A 21,957-nucleotide genomic window follows, 5' to 3' on the forward strand; every position below is an offset into this window, starting at 1 on the left:
CTCAATAAAGCTGAGGGTAAAAAAAGAAAAAAAGAAAAAGAAAACGTGACATTTTCCACTTGGGGGGGGATTTTTTTTTCATGAACACTTCAGGCCAAACCAAATAAATGATAATGAGAGGTAATATTAGCCGCCAGGCCACACACCTGAGGAGACTTGGTGCAATGCCCACCTTCCACCAAACGTACTCATGCACTTTACCAGCACCCCTCATCAAACCTGGGATGGCTACCCTTGGCTTTGCTGCCTTGGGCTTTGGAGGAAATCTCATGGACAACGCAGAAAATCCGAATGTGGGAGTCATTCTCCCCAAAAGCACCTTCACCCAACAGGTGAAAGGAGTTGTGGACCCAAGTCCCAGCATTCTTGTCCTCTGGGGGGACAATTCTGAGGCAGCTTCTAAATTATTCCTTGGGGAGACCCAGTGGGACTGAACTCCAGTTGCCCAGAATGCTAAGAGGCTCATCAAGATGTCCTTCACTGGTCGCACTTTCTCCATGTTCTCCTTCTACTTTGTGGAATCACCTCCCCAGTCAACTTCCTGCACCACGTCCTCAGTTTGCTCTCAAGGAAATCAGTCATCACTGGGATCAATGCTCATACCTCCAGGTTCCACACATTGTGTTCCTTCTGTCCCAAACACTCTTCCCCTAATTCCCACCTGTTCTTCAAGTATCTTCTTAAAAAGCAATTCCTCTGGAAGTCGTGTGACTTTCCTCTGTTCTTATGCTGACGGATCCTGCTGCGTTTCCCCATCACACTGAAAGATCCGAAGGAGGAGGGAACTGCGTGCCCTCTGAATTCCCAGTACTGTACACAATGGCTGGCAGAATTTGTGTTTTAAAAATATTTGGAAAATTAATGAAATTATATTGGAAAGAGTTAAGTTACAATAAAGAACCTAACACTCTATAAAAGTTTATGTTCATTGAATCTCCGTGACGCCATTCTCATTCCTATTTTATAGGTGAGAAAACTAAAGCTCAGGAAACTGGACGTAGACCAGACTTGAACGCACTGGACACTTTCTCCCCAGCTACCTTACACCTTGAGGCTTCGTGCTGGACATTAAAGCGACTAACAGGAGTATTAAGTCAGTTCCTGAGGTTAATCATTCCCCAACAGTGATCCAACCCAGGCAAAGCTACCCCAGGGGGTTGGGGGGTGGGGCAAGAAAAGTCAGTCCACTAGACTTAACTTGAATTTCAGGAGTTGCCTTTTAAATCCGTCAGGAACATTTCAAGAGCACAAACCTAAATCCACAAAAGACTTAAAGCAAGTTTTTTGTTGCTTGAAAATTCAGATGTTGTATTTTCTGTCTCCAGAAGTTCAATTTGGGTCATTTTTATACTTTCTATTTTTCTTATATACTTGTGTTTTCCTCTGCCTTCTTGAACACATGGAGAATGTTTATAATAGCTGTTTTCACACCCTTGTCTATTAATTCTATCACCTGTTCCACTTCTGAGTCTGGCTTTTCCTTTTTTTGTTTTCAAGATGAGAAATTTTAAGATCAATTACTAAGATATCTTTTTGGGTTAATTAGTAATCTTGAAAGTTGCCCTGTCATTAGTAGGGTATCAAAAAATAAGATCTTTAGAAAAAGATCTAAATATATTTAGTTCAATAGCATATGGATTTAAGGGTGATGTGTAAGACAGAACAGAAAACGGTAAGAGACAGGAATTAAATTTCTCATGTCAACATAAACACCAGACACAAACCATGACCATGCACTGATTTCTTACTGTTTATCTAAAGAGAATGTTTAAAAGTCTGGGCCTGGATTAGACATTAGTGACTGCATACAATTGCATTTCCAGATTTTAAAAATATGAATAGCCTATACATTAAAACAAGGACCCCGATTTCCTTATAGAGTTTTACATAAACACAAAAAAATTTATAAACCAATGGTTTCAACTTTAGAAGCACCATGTGGACGCAGAGCCTCTAAAAGGTATTAAAAGCGGGGGTGGGGGGAGGCGGGGAGTGTGCATGCAGCTTAAACTGAACTTACTTGTGATTAAAGCATTTCCTTTTCTTCAAATTCTACCTGAAATCAGAATGGTTATCTCCGTTACACAGATTAGACATCTGCAGCTGGCAGAGGAAACCAGGACTTGAATGCAGAGGTTGTGGGTATTTTCCTGGTGGACCTTTTCATCAAGTTACAAGTAAAAGCTATCTGCCTTGAGAACAGAGGCATTGAGATGTTGGTCATTTCAATTTACCACATGACTAGCCAAATTAAAAACCCATTTGATTAACTAATAGTTAACATGGAATTCTGCTTAAGCCAGTGAGTCAACTCACTCAAGGTTTATTTAGCACTTTTATATAGGAAAGGAACTAGTTTTACAGTTTGAAATCCTAAAATGGTATCTCAACTGGGTTCTTGAAGATTATGCTCCTAAGACAGGATCCTGCCTAAGTACTGTGCTTTTCCCCTACAGAACGTGGACTCTACCTGCCGGGGTCTTACTAAAAACTGATGCGCCATACATTCCCACCTCCACAAACATGTATAAGACATCACCCCAAATATTCAAAGTAGCCTCAATGAAGAAACTTGTCTGTGTCTTATTGTGTGTGAGGGGCTGTGCCAGAGGCTTTCATCTCCTTTTACAAGTATATGTTATCACTGTGTTACAGGTAAGGAACGTGGATTCCAGAGAGGTTAAGTAATTGGCCTAGTGAAAGAACTGGTACTCAACTCTAGAACTGATTCTAAAGCCATGCTTCCTACAAAGCAGGACGAGGAAACCATCCATACAGATGGATTCAAAATCTTAAGAATAAGCTAATATACCAAATACAATGTCCAAAGCCTGAAAAAGGAAAATGTGTATTTGTTTATATGTAACATTTGGGGAATGAGTGTGGCATTTCTTTCCTTTCTATAATTTCCTAGGTTTCTGGTTTTAAATTGAAATATCAGATAAGAAATGATGTATGAATCATAAGCATACAGCTCAATGAATTTTCAGAAACTCAATATACTCGTATCCAGGCAACCAGCACCCTGATTAACAAAGGGAACAGTACCAGCCTCTTTTGGGTCCTCTTAAGTTTCCTTTCTAAGGCAGCCTTTGGTATTTAGGATCTAAGTTAAATGTCTATCAGAAGCAACAGGAAAACAATGTTCATTTTCCAACGCAAAGACCAGCAAGAAAGAGAGAAGGTTTAAGACTCAAGAGGTACATTTTAAAAAATTATCTTTATTTAGGTTTCTGATTCAGCACATGTATCAAAGACTAATCAACATAAAGAAGTAAATAAGACATTAATCATTAAGTCTTACATCTCTCTAAACTCTGACCAAGATTGCCACTATTACCAGAACTCCAACCTAGTCAAGTTGTAGACAAGCTATCATGAACAACATACAGTGTGCACGGATATGCAGAGGCAAAAGGCATGCTAGCACTTGGCTCTCCTCTCTTCCTTGTTGATGTCTTTCTGTTTGACAGTCCACTTTTGCTTTCCATGCTATGTTCCAAATTAAGTCCAGAGAAGGCTCAGGGTCAACCTGATCAAAAACTCTTCCGGAGGAATGCAATTCTCAAACTGTTGTGCCTGCAATTTTGTTTTTGCCAGGATGAAGTTCAGACCGAGATGTACAATACAATCTAGATGACGGTGCAGACTAAGTTAAGAACTAAAGTTGAGCAGTAACTCGAGTTAAGGCATGAATGCACACTCGCACACGTGCACACACACACACTACCATGAAGATAGATTCCTACAATTGCCTAACAAGAGGCAACCAGGGCTTGGCAGTTCCCCATAACTGCTGAGCGTTTTGGACAATGCTCCCCACAGTTTTATTCTAACAGCTGTGTATATTTTACACAAAAAAAAGGTTAAGAGGAAAAGAAGAGAAACAAAACAAAAACCTAAAAACCCCTAATCTCTTATAATGGCTCTTAAGCATGGAACTCATGTAGCAGCGTCAATGGCTGGCTCTTTAATAATTTGGAAATAAAAGGTTGTTTTGCTATGTATTTCTTTGGTAGTCATCACTACAAAGTAAGTTTTCAGTGTTGGTTACCTATGAGACAAGAATTAGACAGAAGATCAAGTTTCTTCTGTACTGATTAAGATAAAAATATTGAGCTCTCGAAGCACAAATCACTTTGCTTTTTCTTGTCTTATTGGGCATCCTCTACAAGCAAGGCTTCATGCAGGAAAAATTTGTGTACCTAACAGGGTGATACATACTCTATTTCCCTATAATTGAACAGTTAATAAAAATTCACATTATCCATTATTTCTGGTCAAATCCATTAGAAGCCAATTACGAAGGGACAGCAGCACTTGGTGTCCAAGCCACATTCTGGTCACACATTCATTCCATGGTTGTGGTATCTCAGGAGCTCAGAATTTAAAGCTCCTTTCAATAAACAAAGGAGCAAGGTCAATGAAATCTTAAATACTCCTACCATCTGCCAAATCTCCAGAATTCTGTCTAGAATGCCAGCATGCTTGATGGAAGAAAGCAGTTTCAGAGCCCAGAGAGGTGTCAGGTATTAGGTTAAGTTAATTTGGTTTTGTGGAAAAGGCATGGTAATCTGGCAACGGAGTATTATCATATTAGAAGCACAGTGGTAGCCAAGGGTCTCTGTCAACAAGACAGGAAAATGACGTTCCTGAAGCTACTACTGCTCCCGCCTGCCTTTGGGATGGCTATGGATTTTACAAAGGCCTTTTGGGAGTCAGTCCAGGGTTACCCTGGGCGAGCGGGCAACAGGGATGGCAGGAACCACGTTCATCCCCATGAGAAATGCCCGAGGTACGTCAGCTTCCCATAGGTGAGGGCACTCTTGGCGCTACGGGCTCAGGATCTGAATACGATGGGTCCCTGGTGGCTAAACAATTGCCAAGACACTGCCTTAGCAAGTACTGCCCAAGTGTGACAGGCTCCATAAGGGGTTGTCAAACACTTTAAAAGGACATGAAACAGCATAACTTCAAAATAGTAGTGTTTGTTCTATCAATTCTGAATGTCCAGAGGGAGAGGAAGCTAGACTGATGTTGAAAAAGTGCTGTTTGAAGGAGCTGTGTTTTCTTTTGAAATGAAATGACTAGCCTTGGGGACTCGGCACTGCATTTCGGCAGAAGTCTGAATGTCAAGAACCTTGTCGCTAAAAGGCATTTATCAGGGACTGTTTGCTCACTTCAAGTGCTTTTTCATTCACCATATGGCAATGTTTTGACTTTTGTGCTTTCAGGAGGTAACTAAATTGACAGGAAGCAGAAGGAAGATCATTAGATTATGGACTTTCTTGTCTGAGTGCAAGACACTGTCCAACAGCACTGAAATCTACAATCTCGTGAAAGATTCATGTAAACATGTACCATATTCTCCTATAAGAAAAACCGAGAACTGTACCATGAAGGCAAATTTTGTTCGCCTACTCTGAGAATTCCTCGGAATGGCAATGTACCGGGAGGGACAGTGAGCTATTGGTGACACCCCGGGTTTGATCTGACCCCGTCTGATCGTATTAAAAATCTAAAGCCTCAATAATAATATGCCAAACTTCTCCCCTGTCTGAGAACTGTACTATGATTATGTATATTACACACACATTATAAATAAAATTTCCATAGACGTACGATTTCTTTCAAACAATTGAAGAGCGACATTCTCAGTTGGGGGGGGGGGTGGAAGCAGGAGGAGGTGAAAAATCCTATTGTTGCTTTTACTCTCAAGTTCTTAAAATGCTAGTCAAACACTATTATCCAACAAGACTTTTTTCTTTCTGTTAACTCTTAAATATGCACTTGAAGGCAAAAATGGAGGTTTCTATACTGTACACTATTAAATATCTACAAGGTCACGGGTCCTTATTTGTAGGAGTGTGTTCAATAAAGAGCTAGCTATTAGAGATGGCTGTCACAAAACATGGACTCTTAAAAATTACTGATAAATTAATTTTCAGTTCTCTGATTATATCCAACAGATACACATTCTCATCATAAAATATACATTCTCTAGTAAGTTATTTTCGTCCACAGTATATATAAATATGCAAACACAGGTGGTAAAAATCACTCTACTACCAAAGTACAAAACAGTAACTGCTGAAAAGCAAAAATAAAGATGTTGCAAGTATTAAGAAAAGAGTGACTCACACTGTTCCACTTCAAAGTGAAACCAAACGATTTATTTGTGCTAAATGAATGGAAATAATGTATTTAGAATATACTTCTTTGTACACGCTGCACTTGCTTATACTGGGCGAAATAAGCAGTCGTCAAAGCTAATGTGCTCCTTTTCCTCTAACACCTCTTCTCTTTTCTGCCAAGCAACGAAGTATTTTGTGGCCATTATGCCAAGATATTCCTAGAACGTTCATTTCAAATAGTATTTTCTAGTAATTTTGCACCTTTAAAATAGTTGTTCAAATTCTATTTGCGGGAACACACATAAAGAATGGGAAGGGAAAACAGCTGTTTTTGTTATACTCACACTGCCTTCTGCAGCAGGAATCAAACAGCACATTCTCATCGGCCGTCACGACCACTGGTGGGGGAGGACATTTATGGACTCATGTTAGAGGGGGCCAGTTTGGGTAGGATAGCATTAAGGATAAAGAAAGAATCACACCTTAATATACAATAATTATCCATCCCATGTAGGTGGAAAAGGTAAAGTCATGGGATCCATTACTTTAGGCTATTTGTTTTACAAGAGACATGGATGCTGATATATACTGAAAATAACCTACAAAAAGTGTATCTGTAGAAAGCTCTATTAAACAATATATTGTCTTGGGCACTGATCCATCTAACTTTCCATTCTACACTGAAAGCTAGATTTTCAAAGGACTGAATTGTAGTGCTGAATTACTGGTAATGTTTGGTAAACACCGTTATGATGAAGTGTGTGTGTGTGTGTGTGTGTGTGTGTGTATGGAGGGGGGGTGGGGTGGTAATAACAGCTCAGTAATTTTCTGCAAATCCATGGAAAAAAATATAAAAAAGATATCCCTTTTTATTTTACAAACCTAAAAGCCAGGAAAATGAAGCTCTGGGGCCAAGCAAAAAACTGCGCACTGCTGCTGAATTACCAAATATTGAATAGCAAATGTTCCAGCCAGGGAATGGACATACATGGAGATTCAAGTAAAACACTGATGGAAAAAAGTCGTCTGTTTAGTGTTGTAACCCACAACACTGGCTGCGTTTCCGACAAACATTTACAACACAATTAATAGTGAAGCCTAGATAACCTCAGTGCAAATAAGTCAGATCCAAATATGCCAGGGAAGGAAGCCTTTGGCGTTGAGTAGACGGCTCCACTGTACGAGTCCCAACATGAGATTCAGACTAAGCACATGCATTAAGGCTGGGAGGAAGGGTGCACCGAATGTTGCGAAGGGGCGGGCTGCGAGGTGGCGGCCGAGGGGACCACGGGCTGCATGGGTGGGGGAGGTGGCAACGGAGGTGGCTGGACTGGGGTCTGTGTGTTGGGAGACGGAGGCGGTGTGGGCCGTTTGAATTTGTCAGGGCTGTTGCTTCTCCGTGGTGAAGGCCTCTGCAAAGAGGACAGAACAGAAGGTCAGTCTAGGTACAGACAGCTCATGCCTAACAACACAGCCTGACTAGGAACTGAGGCTGTGAAAAGCTGACCAATAAAGACAAGAAAGCTGCGACTTCTTTGGCCACCCGGACTGGTTTCTGAACTAGGAATGAAAACTTAAACAAGATAGAGTTTACACCGACACCTATTAGAAAGCTACCATGTTTCCCTGAAAATAAGACTGGGTCTTACATTAAGGTTTGCTCCAAAAGACGCGTTAGGGCCTATGTTCAGGGGATGTCATCCTGAAAAATCATGCTAGGGCTTATTTTCTGGTTAGGTCTTATCTTCGGGGAAACATGGTATGTAAAATTACTCCGAACTCCCCTTAAATCTTTTCTGTCTGTTGTATGAACCAAGATCCTTCTATCACTCAAACAAGTTTTCAATATCCTCAAAGTGAAAGCTCAACCAAAAACGTTTCTACTTTTATATAAAGCCCATCAAACCAGCAAAACGGCTTCAGAAATATTTTACATTCTTTTGTAGAACAGGGTTCTTCTTTTAAAGGTTCCCTTATTGGAAATACCCTCAATTCTCTCCTACTCTCAAATCCCTACAAGCTACAGTTCCAATTGCTCTATTAGTCAACTAAATAATCAACTCTAAAGAAAGAAAATCCCTGGAGTGAAGTTTGAACCAGATGCACTTAAAGTTCTGAGTAAAACCAGAAACAAGGCTAATTTCAGGAAGAATACTTAGGGTCAGTGAACTGTGAAGGTGCAGACAATAAATATTTTAGACATTATGGCAACCAACACTAATTCGTTATGGCATGGAGCTGGCCAGAGTGCTGAGGTAGGGTTCAAATGACATTGGCCAGGGTTCAAATTACATTTCACAAAGGGTATTTTTTTCACAGAAACTGAAGTTCACATTTTGGTTCCCAGGAAGGATCTTAGTTGCAACACCACAATTCGGTATGACTATTGGGAAGTCTCTATAGTTTTAAGGTGAACTGATGGAGGGTGGGAAGAAGTCAGGTAAATGTCTAAGGGCATCAGTGCTGGTCTCCCAAGGAGGACCAGCTGCTGCCACCATCAGGAGTGAAGTGCTGCTTCGCACCCCATGGATACTTACTGTGATTCCGTGGGATGCTCCCATGTGTTGCACATGAAGACCTGGGGAATTGTAATAAGACATTCCGGCTCTAGTCAATGAAGTTGGTGGCGTGAAACCCACTGTGTGACTTGCATATGATAGACCTGAAATATGACAACACCTCGTAAGCATTATTTCAAACTCAAATTATCTAGTGTCTGTAACCATCCAGGAGGCTTTAAAATATGGAACTTCTCAGTCACCCACAAAAATGAAAACAGATGTGAAGTGTGGTATGCTCACTGAATGGCCGGCTGGATAACAAGGGATATAAAAGTTAAGCCCTGGAACCCAGAAATAAGTCCATGCATACATGATCAAATGATCTTCAACAAAGATGCCAAGAATACACAATGGGAAAATGGTAGTCTCTTCAACAAATGGTGTTGGAAAAACCGGATATCCAGATGGATGGAAAATAATGAAACTGGACCCCTGTCTTACACTATATACTCAAAATAGATTAGATTTGAATGTGACTCCTGAAATTGTAAAGTCCCTAAAAGAAAACACAAGAAAAAGCTTCATGATATGGGTTTTGGCAATGACTTCTCAGATATGGCACAAAAAGCACAGCCACAAAAGCAAAAATAGACAAGTGAGATGACATCAAACTAAAAAGCTTTTGCACAGCAAAGGAAACAATCAGCAAAAGGTAACCTATAGAGTGGGAGAAAATATTTACAAACCATACATCAGATATGGGATTAGTATCCAAAATATATAAGGAAATCCTACAACTCAATAGTAAATTAATAAATAATCTGATTAAAATACAGGCAAAGGACATGAATAGACATTTCTCCAAAGACGACATACTAATGACCAATAGGTACATGAAAAGATGTCCCCATCACTAACCATCAGGGAAATGCAAATTAAAACCACAGTAAGATAGCACCTTACACTGGTTAGGGCAGCTATTATTAAAAAAAAAAAAAAAGGAAGAAAAAGTAAGTGTTAGCAAGGGATACGGAGAAACTAGAACCCTTGTGCACTGTTGGCAGGAATGTAAATTGGTGCTGTATGGATAACAACGAGAATAGTATGCAGGTGCCTCAAAAAATTAAAACTGGAACTATATGACCCAGCATTCCCACTTCCGGGTGTTTAAGCAAAGAATTGAAATCAGGATATTGAAAAGAAATCTGCACTCTATGTTGACTGCGACATCATTCACAATAGCTAAGATGCAGAAAAAACCTAAATGTCCATCAAATGATAAGTGGGTACAGAAAATGTGGTATTCACATACAATGAAATATTATTCAGCCTTTAAAAAGAAAATTCTTTTTGAACAGAGAATGAATGAACCTTGAAGACACTATGCTAACTAAATATAAGCCAGTCACAAAAGGACAAATACTGCACGATATCCTTATATTAAGTACCTAAGTCAAACTCATAGAAACAGAGTAGAATGGTGGTTGCCAAGGGCTGGAGGTAGGAGAACATGGGGAAATTGTTTAATGGGGCCTAAGTTTCAATTATCAAGAAGAATAAGCTTCAGAGATCTGCTGTACAGCATTGTGTGTTTTATAGTTAAAATTTGGTTTAAAGGGTAGATCTCACGTTAAGTGCTCTTATCCCAATTAGAAAAATAAAGTCAAGCCTTGCCAGGCGTCCAACGGAGGTGTAGGTAGGTAGTTGAAGACATGAGAAGAAACAAGAACCAAGTGGAAAAAACAGAGCAAAGGGGTAAAAATCAGAGGCAAGAAAAGGGGAAGTATCAAAAGATGAATCAACAAACAATGAGACAAAACCACTGACTTACACACAGCAGCCATAAGACAAACAAAAATCCCCCGTGAGAACTCTGCAACTTGGAAATAGTCAATAAAGAAAACAAAAGCTCTCTATATGCTAATGTTCCCCCAAAGAAACTGGTATTTAAAGAAGTAACAACCCCCAGTCCACTACAATGTTCTACATCGTCTTCGTCTAGGACACGAGAATCATCTCTGAAGCGTTTTAGAAATGCACGTGACCAGACTCCACTCATTATCAGATAGGTCTCAGCTGAGGTCCAAGTGGCCCTATTTTTCAAACATCCAAAAAGTGGTCATCATCCCTGCGCAGCCGAAACAGCCCTGGCCTTTTTGAGTTAGGTGCTGATGGTCCAGTGGTCTGGGGCATCACTTATTTGTCGCTGTGTAAATGTAGCAATCTTTACGTCTTTGAGTTCCCAAGCAGCTACCGGGGTCTCTAGCACAGGGCAAGTTCTATATGAATGAATGCAGTGAAAATGGAAACGAAGGAGCAATTTGGGGAGTTTGGATAGTACTGCCTATTGTCAATCACTCTGCATCTAAGATCAGCTGTCGGGCGCCAAGCAACATGAACTCCACTTACCATTTTTTCTGAATTACATCAAAACAAGAAGCTGTGAAGGATGCTTTTTCCTATTGTCATGTCCATGGCTGAGACATGCAGCTGCTAAGCCTACCTTTAGTTGTCCTGTCCCAGAATTTGTCTGCATCTTCCATATCGAATGTTAAGGGTTTTTTTTTCCCATATATATATATATATATATATATATATATATATATATATATCTTGGTTTGACTATCATTTAGTGCTGCTTTCTAGTTGCCATTATTTCCATTTCTGATGGTGGACATTTGGTTCACATTTACAAAATGGAGGTCTGGGGTCACGTGCAAGGTAGTCACGGCGATGTTTATTTGTATGACAAGGAATTTGTTCAGCTGGGAAAGGGAAGGTTTTCTTGGAATAGCTTTGGGGAACACAAACCTAATTCTGTTTCTTATGAAAGTGATAAATTTAAGAGAAAGGTTATGAAAGTGACTCCTCACCCGCAGATAGAGATGCTTAGAGGGTTCAACTCATAATAACAGCAATAAGAGCTAGCCTATTTTCTAGTAACACAAGGTTAATTACTATTATGTGAAGCTGCTAATCAAGAATCTTTGAAGATTCCTATTGCCTACCTAAATTAAAAAAAAAAAAAAAAAAGAATTGTGTTCTCTGGCTCGTATAAAAGCCTTCTGAATTTGGCTCCAAACTGTCTCCTGATGTTCTAGGTCAGGATGTCCTAAGTGGCTCTTAAAGGCTCACCTGACCTCAAATCAAATGAATTAGAATCTATGGCGGGGAGCAGGGTACCAGGGCAGCCAGTGTTAAAAACCAGTGACCTTATCACTCGTGATTCTGACCTCCGTGCCTCAGCTCTGACTGTGCCCTTTGCCTGAGAGGGCCTCTCTTCATCACAGGACTTAACTTACACCTTCCTTTGCCCCATGCCAAGCAGGACCTCACCCAGCCTGGGAAGAGGCAAACATCGCAGGCTCTATGGCTGACTGCCATACTGTCTCGGACTCTAGTTCTGCCACTTGGCACTGACAGTGGGCTTTAGCTCCGTCAACTGTAAAATGGGATGATGGTAGGGACCTCACAAGGTTGTTGTGAGCATGAAATGAGTTAACATCACCATGTGCTCAGAGTGCCTGGCGCCCAGTACAGGCTCAGTAAGTTTCAGCTCCTTAACGCCTCCTTTATTGCTCTCCTCAAAAGCTCTCTCAACTGGTGTTGTTTGAACCTCTTTTTAAACGATTTCGCTTTTTATTATTGTAACTTTTTATTTTAAAATACTTTATGATTCCTAGAAGTTGCAAAACTACTACAGGGTTCCCATGAACCTGCTGTCCAGCTTCCCTCAATGAGATCTTACATACCCACAGCACACTGTCAAAACCAGGATACAGACATTGCTCCGACACTCGTGACTAAGGTACAGACTGGAGATTCCATCCATTGTTACTATATTCTCTGGGTGTGTACGTATGTGTACAGCTCGATGTAATTTTATCACACGGGTAGATCTGAATAACTATCACTACAATCAGGACACAGAATGTTCTGTCACCACAAAGAAACTCCCTTGTTTTAGTCCCTTTAATAGTCACACCTCTCCAATCCTCACCCCTGGCAATGACCAATCTGCTCTCCATCACTGTAATTCTGTCACACTGAGTATACACACAGCATGCAACCCTTTGAGATCAGTTTTTGATCCATCGTAACACCCTGTGACTCAAGTTATTACATGTATCAAGTTCATTGTACGGCTGAGTAGTAGTCCATTGAGTACATGTACTGCTGTCTGACTACTTAACTTTTTAAGGAACATAAAATATATAAAATCCATTACACTTGGCCTCGTATTAAGAGTTTCTTATTTCTTGTATTTTTTTCCCTGACTTCCTAGGCCCTGGGGTTGATTATAAGCTCTTAGAGGCCAGAGACTACGTCTTACTAAGTTTTGTTTTCCCTTAAGTTCTAATCATCATGCATCTGGCCCTCTGGCCCAAGAATATAATAAAGGATAAGAATTAAAAAACAAACAAACATGCCAAACCCCAAACATCAGCCTACTGAAAATAGAATACTATGGCTTTATGAAGCTATTGCTGGAATAATTTCTCTTGCTCTGATACAGAAATTCATTAACGAAAGTAAAAATTCTAAGATTTTGTTGTCCATAAGCTCAAGACTGCAAATTTAAAAGATAATTAAAAATCAATTCATGACAAAAAGAAAACACTGAGCAAAATTAAGCATAAAACCAACTACCCTTTAAAGGGAAATTGCAAAAGGTGTGGGTGTGGAGAGGAGCCACTTGAAAACACTAAAATAGTAACACCACCTTTGGATAAAAGGATTCTGGATGATTTTACTTCTGCTTCTTTGTACCCTTCTGATTGCCCCCAACTTTTCTCTGATATATTTTTGCTAAAGAAAAAAAAAAGAGTATATCCAAACTAAAGGCAGACACTTCTTTTCAGTTACACAAGTCATACATGAAAGCACTGTCTTTGTAAAAAATCATACAATATAGATGATTTCTACTTCCACTCTCCCTGATCTGGCTCCCTCACCATCATTCTATCAAGCCCACTCTTGTTAAGGTCAGCAGTGTTTCTGTATTGCCACCTACCACTGCCACTCTCCGCTATTTTACGTGACCGTGGAGCAACATTTGACAAAAATGTGACTACTCCTTTGTTGAAATGCTGTGTCTTAACTTCAGGGACATCCTATACCAATTTTCCTTCTACTTTCAGGTTTTCCACCCATACTTGACCTCTAAATATTACATTAGCTTCAGGATCAGACAGTATGGTTTTTCTCTTCTCCTTATACCTTGAATGACTAGGTGATCTCATCTAACTTCATTTAAAAACATTTTTAATTTTAGAATAGCTTTAGGTTTACAGAACAGTGGCAAAAATAGTAGAGAGAGTTCCTGTATACCCTACACTCAGATTCCCCTATCATAAACAACACAGGCTAGGGTGATATATTTGTCACAACTAATAAGCAGAAATTAATACAGTATTCTTAACTCAGGTCCACACTTCTTCTGGATTTCCTGAGTTGGTACCTAATGTTCTTTTCTTGTTCCAGGATCCCATTTAGGATACCACATGATATTTAGTTGGCGTGTCTCCTTAGGCACCTCTTGGCTAATACATTTCCTCAATTTTCCTTGGTTTTGATGATCTTGTCAGTTGTGAGGTATACTGATCAGGTATTTTATAAACAGACTGTTCCTTAACTGGGATTTGTCTGATATTTTCCACATGGTTAGACTGGGGGTTATGGTGTTTGGGGGAGAAAGACCACCGAGGTAAAGTGTTATTCTCATCAGGGTACATACTACCAATAGGACTTACCACTGTCAATGCTGACCTTGCTCACCTGGCTGAGGTAGTGTCTGTCAAGTTTCTCCATTGTCAAGTTACTCTTTTTTTCTCCCTTTCTATACTGTATTCTTTGAAAAGAAGTCCTTTATATGCAGCCCACATTTAAAGAGTGGAGAGTTATTTCCACTTTCTTGAGGGCAGGGTATCTATGTAAATTATTTGAAGTTCTTCTGTCTGGGAGATTTGTCTCTTTTTCTGATTTATTATATCAGTATGGACTCATGGATGTTTGTTTTATGTTTGGGTTATAATCTAATACTACATTATTTATTTTATTGCTCCAATTGTCCCAGTTTTGGTTTGGGAGCTCTTTCAGTTAGCCCCTGTGCTGCTTTGACATCCCCTCATCATTTTTATTCCTTGAATACCTCCTTACTTTCTGGCATTACCAGATTTTCCAGGTTCACCTTACATATTCTCTGCCCCGGCCCTAGAAACACTCATTTCTCCAAGGAGTCCTAGTTCTTTTCATTGGAGAATGGCATTAGAAACCATAATCTGAGAGGTGAGTGTGCTTGTTGCTAGTGGCGTGTTCACCTTTTTTAAACTTCATTATTCGCATCCCTGATGTAGGCACATCAAAATATGTGAATTGGGGGTCTGGCCCGGTGGCTCAGGAGGTTAGAGCTCCGTGGTCCTAACTCCGATGGCTGCCGGTTCGATTCCCACATGGGCCAGTGGGCTCTCAACCACAAGGTTGCCGGTTCAATTCCTCGACTCCCGCAAGGGATGGTGGGCTGTGCACCCTGCAACTAGCAATGGCAACTGGACCTGGAGCTGAGCTGCGCCCTCCACAACTAAGACCGAAAGAACAACAACTTGAAGCTGAACAGAACCCTCCACAACTAAGATTGAAAGGACAACAACTTGACTTGGAGAAAAGTCCTGGAAGTTCACACTGTTCCCCAATAAAGTCCTGTTCCCCTTCCCCAATAAAATCTTTAAAAAAAAAAAAAATGTGAATTGGGAATGCCTCTTTCTTAGGCTGCATAAAATAATGGACAACCTGAAAACTAATGATTGAAAAGTAATATTCTCCCCATATATAACCCACATATATAAGTCTAATCAAGAAGAGGATCTTTCGTAAGTCCTAGAAAATGTACCTTTCAATCAAATTGTGAAACAGTACTCAAAATAGATCCACGAGTCGGTAAACTGCAAGATTGCCAATGTTAAAAGGTAGGGTAGGAATAAGAGCCAAAACGTTTAAAATGGAAATGAAAACTATAGGAACAGCATAATTCCACTAAGGAAGTGATTAGGTGTTCTTAATACTGAGAACCACAAATTCTTGGAAAAACGAAAGTGAGAAGAACATTTGAAATTTCAAGTTTTGCTGATGTATTATATATAGGATTGCATTGGACTAGATTAGGAGTAATTCTGCTGCCAAATAGGAGGTAAACACTACTCTGATATCATAGAACTTAAAATAGGATACAAATGTTCTCACTTAGGCTGACCGAAAAAAAAAAAATCTAGGTGTTACTTATTACATAGTTTAAGGGAAAACCAAATAGCTTATGTATATAAGCAAGCCCCACACTACACGGACAGGGTGCGATGAAAGTCAAAATATGTAAATAGAATAAGACCTTCCTGCAGAATATTTGTTACAACAGAAGTTAGTATTTCCAACAAAGGTCTCATCTTTGCTTTTTCTTTTTTCCATGACAACAGTTTATTTAATGAATTGGAAATTACACACCTCTAAAGATTTCTTTAGGTTGAAATAAATCAAACAGAACATTAAATTACACTTAATATGAACCACTATCATCAACAACTATAAAAGCTACCTTCAGCAAGCAGAGAAGACTTTTATCACGGTAATGAAACCCCAGTACTATTTGGGGAAAACTGACAGGCAGTTAGGAAGGGAAGCTTTTGGAGACACTTAAGGGCCACTGGAAAGTATGAGAAACAGTTTCAGGAACATCCTTTGGGCAAAGAACAAAGGGTAATGATCACATCGTTGATCCACGATAGAAAGTCCTTTTCGTTTGCAAACAGCCCTCTTTACCTGCTGGATGCCAGACAGCACATTGGCCCTGAGTGGACAAATGCTGCCATGCTTTGTGTACAATTTTCTTTTGATTTCTTCTCTTAAAAAAAAAAAAAATCACAGCAGCACAGGGCTGGGCTAGATAGGTCCTAAACTCACAAAACCAAGCCACTTCTACCTCCCACTTTATCTATGGCAACCTGCATTACGGCAGCATGTCTCCTTTATCAACTTGAAGTACATCCCTGGTTTTTAATTATTATGACAAATGAGATGTCACCCTGACATGAAGCTGTTTTACTTTCCCAAACCACAAAACCTTTCCTGCTGCCACCCTTCCAAGCAGTCACTTGACTTCATTCTGCTCTGAAACTCCTCCACTCACCCTCCCCCACACACACTTTTTCCTCCAACTCTGTTTAAAATCTGTTTACCAGCAAGCTCAAGAAAACCAGTCTCGTCACTTCAGTCACAAGACACGATGCTTTTGGCCTGCTACCTTTTTCTTTCCTCCCTCCACTCGCCAACCTCCACCGCCCCCCTTGCTTCTTCTTTCTTCTTTGCTGGATCATTTACTTGCCCTCCTGGCCCGAGAGCCCCACGCTGTGCTGGTACGGGAGCCAGAGACCCCAGGGAGAGAGTTTTCGGGGTCAGAGGAAGACAAGCACGCCTTTGAGGACAGGCTTCTGAGGAGCAAAGCCAGAAGCAGAAGCAAAGCCAGTTCCTGATGAGGGCCGAACCCTACTCACAATTCATTGGACATATGAGGAGGTAGCTCTTGCTCGAAAAGGCGGCTTTGGGAGCAAGACACCAACTTTCCTTGCCACTTCCTGGTCATGTCATCAGTAGCTACTGAAACCTCGGAATCACTGCTTCCTCAATTTTAACACGGGAAAAATGATGCCTACATTAATTACTCTGTGGATAAAACTGAGATAATGCAGGCGGAACACAATGAAAGAACCTATGAAAGATGTGCTACGATGCATCTTAGAAATCTACCCAAGGTTTTTGTCAATCCACTGCCACTTAAAATAAGTCAAAGAGAGGCTTTTAAAAAAGATTTTTGGAGTTACATTCCTTTCAGGTTTAAAAAAAAACACACACACACACAAAAGGAAGAAAAAACACCAGCTGGCACTACAACATTTATGCTTAAAAATTACAAGCTAAGACTCAGTCTTAATAGTGATTTGTTTCTGATGCTTCTCAAAAACACATGGCCATTGTCTCTCTGCTTACAAGACTTTTACATGCACGAAGGAACCATTCAGGGATGCCTATTAAAGTACCAGAAATGAGGCCCAGAAGTAGCCGAGAGCATGTACTCACCGGGTGAGATGGGCCTGCTTGAGCTCGGAGAAGGAGTGTAAGGGATCGGGCTGGACACAGTGCGAGGTCTTAATCCTTGTGCAGACATCTCGTTAAAACACCTAAGAGGAGGAGGGTGAGTGATCAAAACCTGCATTTCAATAGTGATTGAGGGAGCGCCTATGGAAAAATGTTTGGGGTTCTCATTTGAGGTCAAACTCCCGAATGTTCAAAGGGTGCTGCTGTAGCTAGGAGACACGTATAAAAGGGGCTCTCGCTTCTCCACTGCTTGGCACACCACTCTCCCCAGGGGTATAGGTTAGGGAACTTGGGACGTTTTAGCTCAGAGTGGAGGCTTGGGGACAGAGTGCACCACACAACAGAGCACTGGGCTTTTCTCCATTACCCAACAGCCATGTAAAACTTCACTTCCACTGTCCCAAGAATTAGACAGGTCTATGTTTTATGGCTACATCTCAATTGTCGTTTGAAACTCAAACCCAAACAAGCCCTCTGAGATTTGTGATTAGAGATTAACGATGTCTTCCCGTGAACCAGATGTCCATAGTTCACAAGGCAAGCCTTCCTTAACAAACAGTCACATGTTAGGATATAATAAAAGACACTTAAAAAGACTGCTGTTGACGAGCAATTCCCACTTGAGAGACTTCCTAATAAGCTATCCTTCACAGGCCTTACGGCCAGGGGAAGAAATAGTCGCAAGCACATGCCATCTGTATCCCAGGGCAGATCTCAGCCCTGATAATCAACAGGTCAGGTGAGGAAGTTGAACACTCATTTCTATGCTGGTTTATTCGTTTCATAGAAAACTAGGCTCCCGAATTTGACATGTAGTTCTCAACTAGCCACTCACCGCTAAGTCTTCCTCTACTCTTCAGAGTAGCCAGCCCTCGGGGATGGGAGCCAGGCTAGACTTCTTGCAGTCTACCTCCAGCTAGGCAGCTAAGATCACCTTGGTCTTTAAGGAATAAACACACTTGTAGACGTCTCAAGTGTCCAACTATTTTCTTTCTCCTAAATGTGACATCACCACTCCCAGTAGGGAGAGGAGACTTCTTGATTAGGCAGTTACACTCTACCTGAGATAATCTGACCTACAAAGGACAAAGCAAATCGTCTGGGGTAAATAACCAGTTTCTGGAGAGAAAAAAATATTTATCTGGAAGCCTGAAGTAGTTTTAGTATTGGTACCATAGTCGGAAGGAATTCCATTCTGTGTCTGAATCAAAATCAAGTACAGGGTACCGTGTATGTTAACACACAGTCTGCTCCGTGTCTAAAGGTAGTTAATAAAGTAGTTAATAAGTTATTTAGTAGTCGAGATAATGTTTTCAGCCAAATTGTTTTTAGGAGATAAGGATTTCAAAGGAAATGGGACAATGAAAGAAATCAGTGAGATTCAAGAGTTAAGGATAATAGTTTTATGATACAAATTTCTGAGAAAGAATATTATCTTGATTCTTTTCAAATGAGGAAACATACACACAGATATTTTAAATAGGATGACCCATTACTCTGCTTTCATAATTTTTTAATTATAAAACTACAGAACTTCATTATAGAAAATCGCCGTCGTTTCTTGAAATACCACCGACCACAGCACATCGATCAAAAACCTCTTTAGCCCTCCGCTCTATTCAATAGCTGGAGGAGACCCAGCGTGCTGATGTGCTAATACCGCCCACATGTTTTCAAACGATGTGTTTTGGCACTGACAGCCTATACAACTCATCACAGCCATTAGCAGACACTGGTCTCAGACACTGGCTGCTCAGTCCTGTTGGAGGGACCCCTGAGGAAGCTCAGTCTCACCTTTCACACCGAGATGCCGACCCTGTAAAGGCCAGGGCACCCCTGAACCAGAACAGGAAATGATCTGGTTCAGAGAAAGGCTAATTTCCCAACTGCTGGGTTTCTCTGCTGATTGCACAATTTTTTCCAATTTGGATTTGTTTCTTATCGTAACAATCACCTACCTCCCAAGTACAAAGGAGGGGTGGAAAGGGGACGGAAGAGGGAGAGGAAAATCTGGATGAGACAGAAATACTGGTACCGCTTGCTCTCGTGAACCAAAAGATGACTTATTTCAGCCCATTTCTCAGTGGAACAATCAGAGGGTTTGATATCAGGCTTTGGCAGACAATTGCACTGCATTATTTTTTAAAAAGTAGCTGCCAAAAGGCTCAAAAGTTGCCAAGTGTGTTAAGGCAAGGCCTCTGGCTTTCAACAACCTCCATCTGTCTCCTGCTGATTCTTTCAAACTGTGCATGTATTTGTTTCCTCAGGCTGCACCATGACTTGCTTACCTGTAGCTGCATGCGCCCATGCTTTAAACAGACATGACACAGGATTAGACAAATCCATCAATAAACGCACCTTCTCCCTCTCTACATATAATCCTGCCTCCGTGTCTCTCCCCACCAAATAACTTTGGAAAGGTACTTTTTGTGTGTGTTTAAGGAAAATGGTCACTATTTATCACATTCTCAACACCTACTTTGACGCAGTGGTGTTCAGCATCACAACAAATACATATGCAAGCCATCTCCTCTCACATCTAACCAGATGGGAAGAGAGACCTCTTGGAGCCTGGTTTGTTTTTTTTAAACAAGGCTCCTAAGACAGGTGCATACCTTTCGTCATCCATTTCCAAGCTGGACTCACTCTCGGAGAGCTGTCGACAGAGGGCTTCTCTTCTCTCCATCTCCCGCTGCAGCTTCCTCTGCAGCCTCAAGTTCTCTTCCCTCATGTGACGTTCCTCCTCCAGATACTGAGCCATTTTCTCTGAATCTGAAAAAGCAGAGTTCTCAGTGAAACCATATTCCATGCAATCATACTCAAATCTTAGGACATCCTACGCTGTAGACCAGGAACTACTGCGAGTCAGGAGTTCTCACTCTCCCACACGCAGATGAAATATGGATTTCAAGTCTACCTCAAGTACCAACGTTTCTCAACGATCTCCATTTAGGAAAAAATATAAAAAGCGATGTTGAGAGTTTTGGCACCTTCACTTCCGCTTCCTTGCCTTCTAAAATGCGTTATGTGGAGCAGGATATGATGGAATGTAGCTAAGTCTGGACTTTGTATCTACCAGAGCTCCCTCTGGTGCTGGAGCTGAGAGGGGAGGGGGCCCAGCTGGGGAAACAGATTCAGCCCCTGGGCTCCCCTCTGGGCATGAATCCTGCTGCCCCTCAACTCCAGACACAGTGTGGTGAGTGTCCTATGGGCGCCTGTCACAACTGTTAGCACACCCACAGTGCACTGTGGTAGAGGCACACTGAGAACATGCTCGGTAACAGTTAGAGTTCTTTTTAAAACAACAGAAATTGACATAGTAAATAACTGTCACATTTCAAATAAGTCTAATTTGGGTGTGTATGACTCACGCACAGCCTTTCTGAGTTAGAGGGCAGGTAAAGACCTGTATGCAGCCAGGCTCCTGGGATGGCGTCTTGCTTACGACAAATACCCCTTCCTAAGAGCTGTCCTATATGTCGAGGTCTGTACTACCACACTGGTCTCCCAGGCCACAGCGGACTAGCCCCAGGGCAGAAGACAGACCCAGCCTGAGTCAGTCAGATTCTCTCTCTAAGGAATCTGAAATGTGGAAGTGACATCTTCATGAGGCTTTAGAATCGCCTTCTGCTGAGTTCCCTGGGTCATAAGCCCTGCCGTTCTGAGGTAATTCTGTGCAGGATTCTTGCACGGTCCAGCATCATTCCAGTAAAGTGGTATAACCTGACCTCCCTGCCCCTTTTCTGGTTTACCTCAGACAGAATCTGTTGTTACTAAATAACCAAAATAACTTTAATACAAAACTCAGTGTCTACCCATCGTCCCGCTTCCTTCTTTTCCCTCTTAGCCAATGAACTTGGGAAAAATAAAGGTAGTATCTACTGCTCTTTTCTGAAAAAAATAGCTACACATTCAGAGCAGCCACGATCACGTCTAAGAGAGAGTCCTACAGTTACTGTTCCATATTACTAGCCCAGTCCAAATTTAAGAAGGAAGGAGCTGAATGTCACGTTGCACATGTCTCTCCCACAAACTCACCCTAGTTCAACTCCATCAAATTAGTTTCAGTTTTAAGCAACTCCATGAAGGTCTGGTGTTTTAGCAAATAACAACTTTTGGTGATAAATATTCAATGATTTCTGAGGCATCATCATTATAGAATACATAAAAGCTCTTGATTA

At 41.0% G+C, this 21,957-nt stretch overlaps 1 protein-coding gene and 1 long non-coding RNA gene across 2 annotated transcripts in view; one reads left to right on the forward strand and one right to left on the reverse strand.

Annotated features, from left to right (window-relative positions):
* The window catches only part of LOC141572933 (uncharacterized), a 36,576-nt gene extending 31,205 nt beyond the window's left edge, over positions 1-5,371 (forward strand). Inside the window, exons 2-4 of the long non-coding RNA XR_012498504.1 lie at positions 968-1,093; positions 2,457-2,655; positions 5,235-5,371. This is a non-coding gene — a long non-coding RNA (uncharacterized LOC141572933). The remainder of the gene's footprint in view (positions 1-967; positions 1,094-2,456; positions 2,656-5,234) is intronic.
* CCDC6 (coiled-coil domain containing 6) overlaps positions 3,202-21,957 on the reverse strand; it is a 108,996-nt gene continuing 90,240 nt past the window's right edge. The window contains exons 6-9 of the mRNA XM_019731822.2: positions 20,392-20,548; positions 17,759-17,859; positions 8,672-8,796; positions 3,202-7,546 (exon numbers count right to left, since the gene is read on the reverse strand). Coding sequence (XP_019587381.2) covers positions 7,352-7,546; positions 8,672-8,796; positions 17,759-17,859; positions 20,392-20,548 — 578 coding nt within the window. The 3' untranslated portion in view covers positions 3,202-7,351. The remainder of the gene's footprint in view (positions 7,547-8,671; positions 8,797-17,758; positions 17,860-20,391; positions 20,549-21,957) is intronic.

This window comes from Rhinolophus sinicus, linkage group LG07 (assembly GCF_036562045.2).
Source record: "Rhinolophus sinicus isolate RSC01 linkage group LG07, ASM3656204v1, whole genome shotgun sequence".
Taxonomy (NCBI): Eukaryota; Metazoa; Chordata; class Mammalia; order Chiroptera; family Rhinolophidae; genus Rhinolophus; species Rhinolophus sinicus.